Source organism: Conger conger, chromosome 4 (assembly GCF_963514075.1).
Source record: "Conger conger chromosome 4, fConCon1.1, whole genome shotgun sequence".
Taxonomy (NCBI): domain Eukaryota; kingdom Metazoa; phylum Chordata; class Actinopteri; order Anguilliformes; family Congridae; genus Conger; species Conger conger.
Window position 1 is genome coordinate 65,508,064 of NC_083763.1, and position 15,209 is coordinate 65,523,272.

General features: G+C 44.5%; 1 protein-coding gene across 1 annotated transcript in view; it reads right to left on the minus strand.

Annotated features, from left to right (window-relative positions):
• The window catches only part of smchd1 (structural maintenance of chromosomes flexible hinge domain containing 1), a 31,387-nt gene that overhangs the window by 10,950 nt on the left and 5,228 nt on the right, over positions 1-15,209 (minus strand). The window contains exons 8-30 of the mRNA XM_061239545.1: positions 14,912-15,078; positions 14,503-14,596; positions 14,066-14,276; positions 13,777-13,894; positions 13,507-13,690; positions 13,125-13,322; positions 12,888-13,001; positions 12,468-12,574; positions 12,057-12,139; positions 11,741-11,854; positions 11,254-11,331; positions 10,985-11,104; positions 9,479-9,623; positions 8,513-8,612; positions 7,562-7,634; positions 6,162-6,301; positions 3,767-3,901; positions 3,254-3,481; positions 2,814-2,962; positions 2,493-2,581; positions 1,571-1,689; positions 1,058-1,219; positions 594-722 (exon numbers count right to left, since the gene is read on the minus strand). Of these exons, the coding sequence (XP_061095529.1) occupies positions 594-722; positions 1,058-1,219; positions 1,571-1,689; positions 2,493-2,581; positions 2,814-2,962; positions 3,254-3,481; positions 3,767-3,901; positions 6,162-6,301; positions 7,562-7,634; positions 8,513-8,612; positions 9,479-9,623; positions 10,985-11,104; positions 11,254-11,331; positions 11,741-11,854; positions 12,057-12,139; positions 12,468-12,574; positions 12,888-13,001; positions 13,125-13,322; positions 13,507-13,690; positions 13,777-13,894; positions 14,066-14,276; positions 14,503-14,596; positions 14,912-15,078 (3,057 nt within the window). The remainder of the gene's footprint in view (positions 1-593; positions 723-1,057; positions 1,220-1,570; positions 1,690-2,492; positions 2,582-2,813; positions 2,963-3,253; positions 3,482-3,766; positions 3,902-6,161; positions 6,302-7,561; positions 7,635-8,512; positions 8,613-9,478; positions 9,624-10,984; positions 11,105-11,253; positions 11,332-11,740; positions 11,855-12,056; positions 12,140-12,467; positions 12,575-12,887; positions 13,002-13,124; positions 13,323-13,506; positions 13,691-13,776; positions 13,895-14,065; positions 14,277-14,502; positions 14,597-14,911; positions 15,079-15,209) is intronic.

Consider the following 15,209-nt stretch of genomic DNA (forward strand, 5'->3'; position numbering starts at 1 on the left):
TGGATAAATGGCTTGACTCCAGCAAACTTGCGCATTGCATCTGTCCTGCGGTTTCATGTTGTTTGTTGTGAACACCTGTCCATGCCAGTACTATTTGCTCATTTTGAAAAAAGTTGATCCACAGATTGCTCTGCCCAAATAATTTGGCAATTTATTTGATAATTTATATATTTTGTGGATAATTAACAAATTACATTGAATACATTTATTTTACATGTTGGATAAGAGAGGGGTTTTAAAAGTCGATGTTCTTGTATTCGGTATTCAGAGTGGTTAACTTTAAACAAGGGCAGCTAGTAGTTGATTTGGAAATTAAACGTGTTAAACTTCACTTTCCCGACACTGAAGCTATTATGCATTCTCCTTGATCTGGACCAGGACAACACTACTCTGTGCAAATGCCCACGCACTTGCATGCATTGTGCATTAAAAAAAGGCATTTCATTTTTTTAATGCTTTCTGGCAGACAAGCATGTATCCTAGAATAGCATATCCTGGCAGAGTGGCCATTTAATAATTGACAGAGTTTAAAGTTAAATAAGTTGAAAGGGTAAGTACACTCTCTGAAAGCACGGCAGGGCCAAGAATAGCACCTTTAGAGCTGCGGTTGAGGGTTTGACGGAAACGATGACTCTCTGGTCGGGTGAAGGGTTTCCCCAGTCGTCCTGCAGCTGGACAGTGAAAGGCTTCTCCAGGGCCTTCCCGTTGATGACCTGCAAAGGCTACGAGCGCAGATCGAGGTTAGGTCTCCTTTTCCGGAAAAATCCTTCACATCCCAGAGGGCTGAAACCTCGCTGCAGAGGAGTGAGAAATCTCACTCCATTTCCTCATCTCCTCTGTTTTTGCTAAGCTGAGTGTCAGGTGGGTTTGGTGGGTGGGGGGTTTCCATATCAAATGCTCACAAAAATACTGACTGAAAAATGTAGTTTATCTGCGAACAGAGATATTGAGCTTTTGAATAAGAAAACTCACACCCATCTTCAAACGGTGACAAAATGACACCAAACTCTCCCATACCTGCCATCCCATGAAATGAAAAAGGCTCAAATGAGGCTACCTCCTCAGGCCCATCCACAAGCTGGAGTTTGACCGGTGGGCCCGCCGTGACGGTTATGCGCAAGTACTCCGCAAAGTCCCTCCAGGCAAAGCACAGCTCTCTGGACCCCAGGGTCCCGGTGAAGAACTTCACTCCTTGGACCACGATCACCTCCATTTTCTCCTGGGTAAGAGAGGCAGAGCAACACATCACCCATAAGCTACAACAGCTACATAAACAGAGGTCTGAAACACATTCAAACACCATAAATAACAGGATACTGATTTGGGTACCGCAATTACTGCTCAATTAAAAATTATACATTAAAAACAACAACAAGCAACACCCTAAAAGGCAGACAAGAAAACACCTGCCGCCATTTGAAATGCTGTTCAACTCCTTGAACGCATATCCTTGTGTGTATAAACATCACAGTATGAAGACTAATACAGGATCTGAATACAGAGGTAAAAATGGTAGGAACTAGGGGGGACAAGCTGCAGCACAAAGCCTCAGTGATAGAGAAACGCATACCTGCCATGAGACCTTTAAGCTTGATTTATCAAGACCTTCAGCCGACACCCCAAAGGAGCTCACGCAAGATGACTTCAAGGTTTGCGTTTTATTGCCATACTGGTCAACCACCTCCAAATCTAGGGAGCAAACGGATTAGAAATAACGCCTGCAGATAAAATAAGCCACTAAACGCAACCGCTGAAAGAAGAAGCGCCCACTGATGCAACAAACTCCTCACCCGAGACCCAAAAACAAGTTAAAGTGCCAAAAAGAACAAACAAAAATAGCCAAGAAAACTAGAGCGCTCATTTTTGTATGACAGTTAAAAAATGGCTAGCACCACTTTACAGCCACTTTTCAGCAGGCTTTTTCACCTTCGGCTTTTGAACCTTTTAACCAGTGAGTACCTTCATGTTTTTGACCATTTATTGGTTGTTCATTCTGACCATTGCTCCAAGAGCACTCTTATTTTAAAGGCATACTATGTAGGATTTATTTCCTTGCTTCACTCCTGTGTTTACACACAAAAAACATCTACACCCCATTCTCAACCCCTCCTACACCACCAAGATCATTCTGGCTCATATTCTGGCTAGCCGTTGGTAGCTTTGTAACTAGCTAATCTCTCGCAAATCCAGCTCATCACTCCAGTAGCCAATCCATACACTAAAGCTTTTCAGATAGAAATACAAAAGCCCAATCTCCAGAAGCAAGCAGAGGAGTTTGTAGAATAGAAAATACAAGTAAACAAGCAAGGTACTGGGCAGAAGTGAACACAGACAGGTTGCCAGTGCATCATAGTAATGAATGGTCATGCTTCTTTTATTATATCTTCAAGGAGAAAATCCAGCATAGTATGCCTGTAAAGAAATTCCCGCAGCTCCTCTTCTCACTGTCAAGGCGCAGCACTGTAAAAAAGCCTTTAGCCGAGCGGACTCACGGATCTCCCCAGGGAGCTCCTCTCCCATCCTCACCGAGGTCCCACACTTCAGCGTGGCCTTCATACACTTGGGCTCATCCGCACGCGGCCTGCAACACCACCAGAGGAATCCCACTGCATTAAAAACCGTCGACTGTTGCAAAATGAATTCATACATATGCATTAAACACACATATGTTCACAATTAGGTCATTTAATACAATACATTTATTAGACGACCAACTACAAGGGAAATAAATTGCACCAGGGATGTGCTTCCTGAAGGAGCAGAAATAATATTTAAAATGCAAGATAGAAATGTGTGAAAGTCATTGAACGTACGTGATTGTGAAGGAACACTCCACAGACACATTTTCATCCTGAAATGAAACCTGGTAGAAATGTTCGTCTTTCACCAAGTTGGGAATGAGCAGGCCGGGTAGCTTTCCTTGCTGCAGGTCCTCAATATTTACATCTGCCCTCCAATTCACCTGAAACGTGTTGATGGGTACAAATCAGTCACTCGCCCTGGCTTTGACACGCTGATATTCACTACATTTACTTTTGAAAAAGCAGGAACTACACTGCTTAGATGGACTGTACTGCATTTCACATAATTCTGCATTGCGGGATACAGATATCGACTTGCTGGTCCTCACTTGTCCAGCTTAATGTATGTTTCTTTTTTTCAATCTTTTCAACAGACTTGAATTATCCAGCTATAAAATGGACCCAAAGAGAGCACTAAATAGCATTAATGAAGACGAATATACTCCTCCTACCTTGACCTTCTTTGCAATGCTATCTGTAATGGGGACCATGCGGTTTCCTTCATCAAACACTCGATAGTGGAGATTTTCCAGCACATCTCCGGCAGTCCAGCCAATGTTCTCCTTGTCTCCAAAAACCGTGACATTTTCATCCTCCTGAGAGAATATCTCCAACTTGGCCACCCAACGGCTAGGCATGATCTTCAACGTCCTCTCCACTACTTCAATGTTTTTGAGACTCTTAAATAGGCAAGGATGGAAAAACACTTTTAATAATTTACTTTTTTGACTGTACTGTACAAAGAGCAAAGCTGAAAATGCTTTACGCATGTACACTCTTAAAAGGCATGTATCTTTTTTTAAATAAACTATAAATGTTGTTGAGTTTTAGCAGTTCAAAGGAAGACTGATTAAGCTTTGGAATATGCTTTCGCTTCAAGTAAACAATAGCCCTTTATATTTTGGAAATAAAAAAATACATCAACTAGCGCAATAACTGAACAGGAATACAAAGCCACAACTTACTGGGACATCAAATTTTGCCTTTATGATCTGTTCCTTCTGGACATTTTTAATGTACAACGGCTTGTCCAATAGCAGCCCAGTTCCAGTGTTACTGCAGTCAACTGCTGCCATGGGCAAACTGGGAGCACCTAGCAACTGTAAGAGAACACATGGTCATCGTAGCATATCACTGGAGAGCAAGCGCACTCCTGCTCCACACACATGGGAGAGAGCCGCACGGTGAACCCCTGTCTGCAACACGGTTTCTCCTTCCACAAACAAGGCCCAGGACAGAGCCTGCCCATCTCCCTCTCTGATTGGACTGCTCTGACCTCTGTTTGGCTTTATATAGCGCAAAGAGGCAACGGTACGTTTGGATTGAGCAGGTCCACGGAGACGATCAGGCCCGGCGCAGATATGCTCGTCAGCGGTGACCCCTGCTTCACAGGGGGACGGGAGAGAGCTGGAGACTTTCCAGCTATGCGCTCGGTTTCCAAGAGAGCAGGGACTACCGCACCGGGAGGGAGAAAGATTGTGAGGAATGCCTTCCAGAGCGCTGTGCTGTTACAGGACAGGGCTGAATAATTAGCAGGCGCTCAACGAGGATTCGACCTGTATTTACATTAGCCCAAATACAAGAACAAACATTCACGTCACGTTCCATATGCAATACATCTAAGCCGAGACATTAGAACCACTTCATAATTGCTGTGCTTCGTGTTTGGATTAATTTCGACCAGGCATTTATTTAGACAATAAAAACTGACAAAAGCTAAATTCTCACTTTATTAAAGTAAACCAGGAATGAGAAAGTTTATATCAGACAATGGAAGTGTGTGCTGACTGCAGGAGAACAGTCGCCCACTCTGAGAAGCAGTCCTGTGCTTGCACCACTGCACTGCGAGAAGGGCACCACTGCACTGTGAGGAGGGTCCCACTACGCTGCAGGGAGGGTCTCACAGGACTGTGAGGAGCGCACCACTGCACTGCAGGAAGGGTTTCACTGCACTGCAAGGAGGGCACCACTGCGCTGCAGTTGGTTTCAACAGGCCGAACCGCAAATCTGCCACAGCGGCCCAGAGCATCCGAAGCGACCTGCACGTGACGCCTCTTTCTCACACACTGAGAGAAACACCCTGCACAGGGGCATCCCGCTCGCCAGAACAGCCCCCCCCCTCCCCCCTCCAGCCTCCTACCCTTCGACTGAGCTGATGTTTTCCATTAAGCTGCTGAACACAGCTCGGCCAAAAAAGCCTTGCCTCCTGTATGTGGAGCAGCCAAGAATGAGCGCATTCTGGAGAGATGTTTTAATGCGTCCCTGTGACTGTTCCAGCATGTTCTCTCCGCAGAGTCATCAAAAATATAATTAATTTCACATTTCTCAAGTCCTATTTTAGGATACAACTGAATTCTAAGCCAATATTGTTGACGTGGATTTTACTGTACATTGTGACGCTCACAGATCTAATTAATAGACATCACATGCTTCGGACAATTAGCAGCCCTTGCTGGCATTCGTGCTCGTTGAGTTGAGCACGATGAGTTTGGGGCTAGTTACCTGGCACTGCACGATGAGTTTGGGGCTAGTTACCTGGCACTGCACGATGAGTTTGGGGCTAGTTACCTGGCACTGCACGATGAGTTTGGGGCTAGTTACCTGGCACTGCACGATGAGTTTGGGGCTAGTTACCTGGCACTGCACAATGAGTTTGGGGCTAGTTACCTGGCACTGCACGATGAGTTTGGGGCTAGTTACCTGGCACTGCACGATGAGTTTGGGGCTAGTTACCTGGCACTGCACGATGAGTTTGAGGCTAGTTACCTGGCACTGCACGATGAGTTTGGGGCTAGTTACCTGGCACTGCACGATGAGTTTGGGGCTAGTTACCTGGAACTGCACGATGAGTGTGGGGCTAGTTACCGGGCACTGCACGATGAGTTTGGGGTGAGTTACCTGGAACTGCACGATGAGTGTGGGGTGAGTTACCTGGCACTGCACGATGAGTTTGGGGTGAGTTACCAGGCACTGCACAATGAGTGTGGGGTGAGTTACCTGGCACTGCACGATGAGTGTGGGGTGAGTTACCAGGCACTGCACGATGAGTGTGGGGAGAGTTACCTGGCACTGCACGATGAGTTTGGGGCTAGTTACCTGGCACTGCACGATGAGTTTGGGGCTAGTTACCTGGCACTGCACGATGAGTTTGGGGCTAGTTACCTGGCACTGCACGATGAGTTTGGGGCTAGTTACCGGGCACTGCACGATGAGTTTGGGGTGAGTTACCTGGAACTGCACGATGAGTGTGGGGTGAGTTACCTGGCACTGCACGATGAGTTTGGGGTGAGTTACCAGGCACTGCACAATCAGTGTGGGGTGAGTTACCAGGCACTGCACGATGAGTGTGGGGAGAGTTACCTGGCACTGCACGATGAGTTTGGGGTGAGTTGTGACGTTCCCTGCTTCGTCCAGCACTTCCACCTGGAACATGGGCGCTTGGCCGTTCTCTAGCGAGATTTCTGCTGAGTCCGGTTTGACACTCAGAGAATGTGGATGACCTGAGAAAAGCAAACCAAGGGAGCACATCTGAAGGTTCACAGAGCCACAGGTACCTAACCTGGATCCAACGATCGCCTTCCCACCACACGGCCCAAGTCATTTCAGTTACCTCAACATTTTGTTCAGTTAGTTCAGTTCAACCTCATGCAATGCTCAAAGAGAGAAGCACAGATGTAGATTTTAATCAGCACAGATGAGTTTTACTCCGTACAGACAGACCTCCACCTGGCTTACCAATGCAGCCAGGATAATGATGGCAGATATCAGACAGCTGGCAAGCATCTGGGCTTCAGTCATAACAAAACAGCCCGTTAAAACACCCTACAACAGAGTGCCTGCTGAAACCTCCGACTCCCAGACATTTCTTCTCAGATAAAATGGACCCGTGGGGCTAGCTTTTAAGTTTCTGCAACCAAAGCGCTGGCATGAAGAAACAGAAGCTCCATCATTTCGTAAGTAAAAATGATTTACTTGGAAAAAACAAGTCGACTGGAGCAAATGGCCACAAATCCAGGAAAAGCTGTGAGGTGTAATAATGTAGCATTGCAGTAAACCCCACGGGAAACAGGCCCTCTAAAACAAATACACAGTCTTTCACCAACAGAAGGCAAGGCCATAAAATCTAGTGTAAACACTTATTGTCCTGAAGCACAGAGAAAAGGAAAGAAAAAAGAAAACAACAGATCAGCCATATCTTTCCATGTGCAAACATATCTGTTATTAGGGCTGTATAGTAAGATTTGGTAATACTCACAATGATCATTTTATGCACTTTTCTAAATCAAAAGCACATGACCTCCCCTGATGACATTTCATGCAACATAAAACTCAGGTTTTGACCCAGAGATCTTTTGCATTTGCTGGGCGTGTGTGTATGTGAGTGTGTGTGTAATGTTTGTTGGAACCACATAATGGCATAAACTGCACAAACAGGGACGTTCAGAGACGTTCATGGGGCAAAGCAATGGCTAAACACAATATACTGCTGTGTAAAAAGTTACCAATCAATGTAAATAAACTGAACTGTGTACACTGGGTCATTCTCAGTAATGACTGTTCCACAAATTTGTCTATGACTTCCTAGGTGTAATAAATAAACCAAAGAATAGGCTTTCATTCCATTTCAAGCTATTCTGTCTTTGGGGGGGACCTACATTCTGACAGCCAAAAAAAAAAAAGAAACAAGGAAAAAAAGAAAGAAATAATGAATAGGTTAATTTTGAAAGAGTAAGTTGTGAAAAAGTGAACATAGGTCTTACCAGGGAGGAGGCTTATTTTCAGTGTCTGAGAGTTCCGCTTCAGACCTGGCAAGGTGATCTTCACATTAAAGGACTGCAAAAAAAACAAAAAAAAAACACCGATAACTACACCTCAATAACACTCCTTCAAATGGAAATCCTAGTTCAAGCAAATGTGCGAAGCATAGCTGAACAATTTGCAGAAATACACCAATAACCATGCTGGAGTAACGTTATTTGTAAATGGAAATCCTGAGTTCAGGCAAATGTCTGAACCATAGCTGAACTTTTCATTAAAACCGCCATTTTTGTACAGACCGCTAAATCTTTCTACTTGATTGCATGCCTCATGTCCTGGTAGGAAAATTGAATTTTAAATCACACTTCGATAGATTAAAAAACCTGGAGATGGATATTTCTGTTATGCCAGCACTTTCATTAAGCCAAAATCTAGGAAAAATTAATCAAGGTTTCTGCAGTGTCATTTCTGAAGTGAAGCCCTTCCTGTTCCCCCCCTCTCCCCCTCCCTGGTTTAAATCAACCACTGAACAATGCTCCTGAAGCACAGCATCCAGCCATTTTCACAGGCTTCATCCATTACAGCCATTTTCCACTACAGGCCAGAATGCAGAGTGCAAGAGCCTCTTCAGGTAGCACATATCTGAACATATCTGCAGTTCAAGCATGCTGTTAATACTCCAAGGTTTCACAAGTGGGTTTGAGTTCTTTCAAGACCCTTAACCGTAAAAAAGAGAGCTAAATATATATATCAATTTATATGAATTCTGAGGTAGTTATATGGAATTCTGTATGCATACCATTGTCAAATTCCACAATTTCTGTAAGTACTGACTGTAGAATTTACTGTACAATTCTCCAAATAGTTTGGTACAGTGGTAAAGAATGTATAATAAAAGAGAGAATTATAAGTGCATGAGGACCCTGAAAAGGCAGTTAAAAGGGACTACTGACCTTCCCCAGACAGGTCTTCACAAGGCCTTTGGCTCGAACCCCTTTAATGGAGAAAGTGGTTCCACTTGCTTCAGTTTCCTCGTAACTCATTTCCATGGCACTGGAATCAGTGACAATCTCCCGTTACTTAAAGTTTACGTAGTCTATGCAAACCCCTGACGCTGGTGAGTGTGCTAGACCTTCTCGATGGCATTACTTTGGCAAACGCTTAATCTCAGACAAATTAACAAAACAAAATCGAACCTGGGCCAGATGGGCCAGAATCATAGCACTCTCATAAAGGCAATCAATGGGGGAAAAATATCCAGGTTGAAATATCAAATGTTTGTGAAACTATACCCAGAAATTGAAACCCAATCAGAGGCTCTGTTTCTGCAGAACAGGTATAGGCATGCATTAGCATGAATGACAACATCTCAAATGAAAGGAAAACAGAAACTTTTTGGGAAATGGGTCTTTTTTTCCCCGACTTTGCTGTAAGGTGTATTTCTTCTCTTTGAAAGAGGTAGGCTACTGACTACGACAAGCTTTACGCGACGCTATCACATTATGCTAATACGGAAATTGAGCCAGTGAATACACAAAAATGAAAATGAAATCTAAGTCTAAGTCTGGGTAAGTCAGAAAAAAGGTGTATTTCCGAAAATGTTGCCGTTTTCCTTTAAGCATGCCTTTCGGAATGTGATTTAGTATGTCAGCCATAACAGCAATTAATGTAGATTCTTTTAGAACTTGAGGAAGTCCATAAGCAGTCCATCAGTAACACCATTGAACTGCTTTGGTGGGCCAAGATTTCTATTTATACAGGACGTAATGTATGGTCTTAAACTGAGACCAAAAATACAGTATTTCTGTTTAAACTACTCCGTTTCCTTTGAAGTACTGTTGCTGACATAATAAACACTGCGAGCAGTACTGTGCCCAAACTGACCTGTGAGGAGTTGGAGGGCCTCGTTCTTTCCCTACCTGCACTCCAGAACGGGCTTCAGGTCCGCAGGCGGCGGAGCGGGGTTCCCGAAAGCGTCCAGCAGCTCCAGGGAGATGCTGAAGGGCTCGCACACGCGGTACGGCGTGCAAACGACCCCCACCACAAACCTCTCAGGACACCCCTCTGCAGGGCGAAGACAAAACCACTCTTACAGAGTGCCCTCACCACACCATCGCTTCACACTCACTGATCATTTTATCAGGTAGACCTGTACACCAGCGTATTAATGCTAATATTTCATCAGCAAACCATGTGGCAGCCACTAAATGCATAAAAGCATTCAGACAAGAGGTCAAGAGGTCAAGAGGTTCATCAGGTTTTCAGACCAAATGTCAGAATGGGGAAGAAATGTGATCTAAGCGACTTTGACTGTGGAATGTTTGTTCGTGCCAGCCAGGGTGGTTTGTTTAACTCTGAAACTGCTGGTCTCCTGGGATTTTCACGCACAACAGTCTCTAGAGTTTGCAGAAAATGGTGTGAAAAACTGAAAACATCCAGTGAGCAGCAGTTCTGCGGGCAGAAGCATGTTGTTAATGAGAGAAGTCAGAGGGGAAGGGCCAGACTGGTCGAAGCTGACAGGAAGGTGACACAAATAACCACACATTACAACAGTGGTATGCAGAAGAGTATCTCTGAACTACAGCAGCAGAAGACTTAAGTCTAAAAGAATATGTCTAATAAATACATAATAAAGCGCTCACTGAGTATACATGCTCACGCTCACGACTACTGTCTGTTCTGGCTCCACGGTGGTGGAACAAACTCCCCGTTGAGGTCAGAACTGTAGAATCTCTCCCCACCTTCAAGCGCAAGCTGAAGACACACCTCTTCAAGCAGCACCTCTCCCCATCCCTCCCTACCTCCCTGTGAACCTTAATTGTTGTCTCTGTGACTTGCTTTGTGTATCTGTATTTTTAGTTGGCTAGGTAAGCAGTGTTTGGATAAATAACTTTGGTCACTTTTGCTCTGTTTGTTTGTTTGTTTGTTTGTTTGTTTGTTTGTTAAAAAAAAAAACAAAAAAAAACAATTGGCCCTCGTCCTTCTCTTTGTTGTACAGGTAGCAGTTGAAATTGTACTTCCCTCTAGGGTCTTTCAGCGAACTTATCCCTGGTTATGGGTATGCACTTTGTTGTACGTCACTCTGGATAAGAGCGTCTGCCAAATGCCAATAATGTAATGTAATGTAATGTACATGCAAGGACATGAATACATTTTGGTATTGTAATAAGGAGTGTGTGCCCCACGGCACACACTGAAAGATACATTCCCAGAGCTGCCAAACACAAATCATTCTGATTGACCAATAGAGACGATGCACTCGTGACATGACAAAATCTTGAGCATGGGAATAAAATCAATAAATCATCTGAGAACAAATTGACAGGAGGTGTGTCCACTGCTTTGTGCTTCACATTAAGACTTGGCAATAAGTAATGTAGCCACAAATGCGTGTAAGACCTGCTCACGATGACAGAAATATTCACCACATATGGAGAACTGGAGTTCCCAGGACGGAAGCAGCTCCATGTCACAAACGCTGGCGTTGACCTCGTTCAGAACCGTCTGCAGACGCAGCGTGTACCTCCCCAGCCTGCTCAGGTTCTCTGTGTGGGAGAGCAGCACAATGGCCTTTAACCTTTAACCTTTAACCCTCGAGCATGCAGGTGTGCAGAGAGCAGCAGGGTTAACAAAGACACATATACTGCGCAGTAGGAACATGGTAAGATGCAGGAACATCTCAAAAGTAAGTTACCCATGGTTTTAAACCAATATGCCCATTTTCCGCCATGCTGACAGATGTGAGAGTTTGTTTCGACATCACCAGTAGGAGCTGTACGAAGGAAGCATACAAACGGGTTTTATTATTTAGCTATTAATAAATTCTCACAATATGAGAAACAGCATTCATAAAAAAAACTATTGTTTGCAACATAAAAAATAAGTGAGCACTCGTCTAGATGCAATAACTGCCGAGTAAAGTCACAACAAACACAGTGGGCTTTGAGCATACAGATCCAATTCACGACGTTCTGTTTACTGAGACTTTCAGGGAAAATGTTTTTATACTAGTTTTGCCATCCAACAACACTTTATAATCTGGGGATTATTTTCTCAGCCAGCCACCCCTATGAAGTTTGACATGTCGTGAAATAAAGAAATAATATTGGAAAATTTATTGGACTTCTATGCTCTCATCTGTACTAATCTTTCATTCATAAGTTATGTTGTCACATACTTACCATGCCAAATAACCTTTAATTCAATCAGAAGTTTCCTTGATGAAGTGTGGTTCGATCCAGGCATCCGTGTCATTGGTTCCCCTTTCTTATTGAGGATCTCGACGTGTATCGGACCTTTAATGGAACCAAATAAATAAATCGGCAAATAAATCAACAGGCTACCAAGCACACATGTACTAAGTGCTGCATGCAAGGCAATTCAGCACATCCTGCTCACAAGCAAATGCATTTGTCCATCTCAATTAGCACAAACAAAACCTCAACGTTGAAGCTGGTTCAGTCTAGCCAGGAGTGTAATGAGATTACAGTACGTTACCGAACTCCGTCCCGGCTGGACGAACAGCCTTCTGGCTCCATTCCTTCCCCTCTGGCCAGGTCACCTTCAGCCTGTCTGGCAGCCTGTGGTGGAGGCAGGACAGAAATAGCAGCTTTACCACAACAATCAGGCCAAGTCTTACATTTACATTTACTTTCAGCATTGTATTTTTTAATAGCTGGTCTTCCAAATGTAATGATACAATGGAATTGTCAGCCCTGGAAGCCTTGGTCTCGCCCTCCCAATCCTACAGCCTCAAATAAAAACAATCATTTTTCCACATTCTGACAATACCAACTGTACAGTGGGTCAAATAACCCTTAAAAATGTTCATTATCATTGATCTGACAACAGCGTTATATCTGAAAAGCGTTATTCTACAGCAAGAGGAACGGAACCGGAGGGACTCACTTTGCCAGTTCATCATCGATGTACTTCTTGATGACGGTCAGAGGGGCTCCTCGGTCAATCTTTGAGATGGGGATGGTCCTCACTTCACTGAAAATGGCCTTGGGCTCCTGCCGAGACAAATAGCTCTGACATCACATGACCGTACAGCGAACTGCAGCAGAACATTTCCAATCTGATCTCAGAAAACAACATTAAATAATAATAATAATAATAATAATAATCGTAATAAAAGTAATATCTGTAACTGAATACACAGCCTCACATTCCCATGACTTCAGCATCAGAAGGCCCTGCTAGCCTTTCCATCTGTAACTGAATCTGTGATCATGTCCACATTATGTGCAGATGTACATTAGGAACACATTTGAAGGTCTAAAGGCTTAGAACAAATCAGAATGTATTTGTTGCCCTTGTTCATACCATAGCCACCTGGACCTGACCTCCAGTCGAGTGCACGTCTCCATCGTGATCTCCATAGAGGAGGAACTGCACAATGGTGCCAAACAGAATGGGGTGAGTTTTCATAGATTTCACCTGCAGTGGGGAGAAAAGCGACACATTCATATTAAATATTAACCATATTAATATTTATATGAATATTTTCTCAAGTGTTGGTGCCCTTGTTTACTCATGATTTTTTTATATGAGAGGACTCACATATTGGCCAGCTTTGTATGTTTTTCCATCCCACGTGATGGACGTAAACCTCGCCCAAGGACTCTGCATTCTTTTGGTCGTGACGTCCGTCCGTGTCATGGTGCCGTTAAACCCCAAAAACTTAATCTGCTTGTCCCACTTCTCATGGCAGTCCTTCAGCCACTGAGTGAACTCTTTGTGAATCTTCACTCGCTGTTCCTGCAGGAGACAGATAGAAGCATTTTTTAAGATTTGAAAAAAGTATGTTTGAGCCGTTGGCAAAAATTGGGCGTATGTATTCATAACAGATGGAACGTACTGAACGGGCACAGGAAAGTCTACATACATACATGAATAGTGTCTCTACTCAAAGCGAACACAATGACTTGACAGTGAGAGATACCTGTCCATTGACGATGCGTGTGAAGATGGTCTCCTTGTCCTTGAGCCGAAGCTCCAGGTCCATGAAGGTCAGCTTGTTGGTGCTGACCTGGAACTTGTCGTTGGTGAAGAGGACTCCCGAGATGCGCTTGTAGCACTCCGCCGGCACGGGTCCCGACTTCTTGGGCCGCGCGCACCAGTCAAACCTAGAAGAGGAGACCAGGGACATCAGGGCAGGAGTTAGGGGCCCCGCTGAAGCTTGTGTATGTGAACCGCCATGGGGGCCTCTTACTCTGCCACGGTGGTGTACGGGATCAGCCGCCCGTTCCAGAAGCACTCAAATATAGGCTTCTTCCCTCGCCCTTCCTGATTCACGATGACGCAGTCCTCCTCATCATCCGCCAGCAGAGCTAAGCAGGACAAGCAAGGCGTTATGGCGGGGGGGACGGCAGTCTCCATATTAACTGACGCGCACACACGCGCACACACACCCCAAGACGCACACACACCCCAAGACACACGCGCACACAGAGACACACACACCCCCAGACACACACGGATTGGAATCTTTTTACGCTTACACGGTATGGCGTACGGGTCCTCGGGGAACGTCTCTCTGTCGTAAAGGAACGGGTGATATCGGAGGATGCCTTCCGCAGTGCCTTCGTCGTCCACTTGAGCCTTGAACTCAAATGAGTCCACTGAAGAGTTGATGTACAAAGTCTGCATGTCATTTATGATGTCCCTAAGGTCCACAATCCGTGGTATCTTCAGCTTTTCGAACAAGCAGATCTGGGAGAGACAAATATGATATGCACCCCTGTCAATATAAGAGATTTTAAATAACCATGCAATTCACCATTTTGGCATACGAAAGCTGATAGGTAAAAGAGTAAAATAAATAAATACAATGGAAACAAAAAAGCTTGAAGATAAAATCAGCTTTCATTGGCAAATGACTACAGTTTAGAATATTCTTCAGTCCTTCCCAAAAATTCAGTTGTGAAATTCCCCTCACCCGAATGTCAATGTTGCCTGTGGTATCTATGTCAACTGTAGAAGGCCTCATGTCGTTTCCTTTGATTCCATGAACATAATAATGGTACACATGCCTGAAACAAAGATTATAAATGAATAAAACCAACAATTTACCAAAGCATATTCTCATGAGTTTATGAAGGCAGCAGTCTTGGTTGACACTCATATGACAGTTAAAGTATTACAAGCAAAATCTCATACCCAGCGGTCAGAATCTGGAACAAAATGCTAAACTGGCTCAAGCAAAAGGTTTATTAATCTCCTGGCTGGCAGCTGTCAGGGCCCAGGGCTCTGTACGACCCTAGTTCAGCTGGATGCAGGTTTTGGTCACGTGGTCTACATGGACTCCATAGGTCTACGTGGATACAGGCCCCAGGGTGCACACTCACGCCAGCTCCCTGGTCCACAGGTGGAAGTCAGCCCTCAGGAAGGCGATGTGCTCTGGCTGGACTCCGGTCAGCACGACGGCGGTGAAGTGGTCCTCCTCTGTCTCCTCAGCGATGAGGCTGTGCAGGAAGCGCTCGTCCTCACTGGTAACGTGGGACGAGTCGCCTGGCTGGAAAGGCCACACGCCCAATTAAATACAAACATGTCACCTTGAGCTTCAGAATATGACAGGAACGTAGCAACTTCTCTCACAGAAGGCAGATTTACCTTAAATTTGCTCACATACTCTTTTTTTTATTT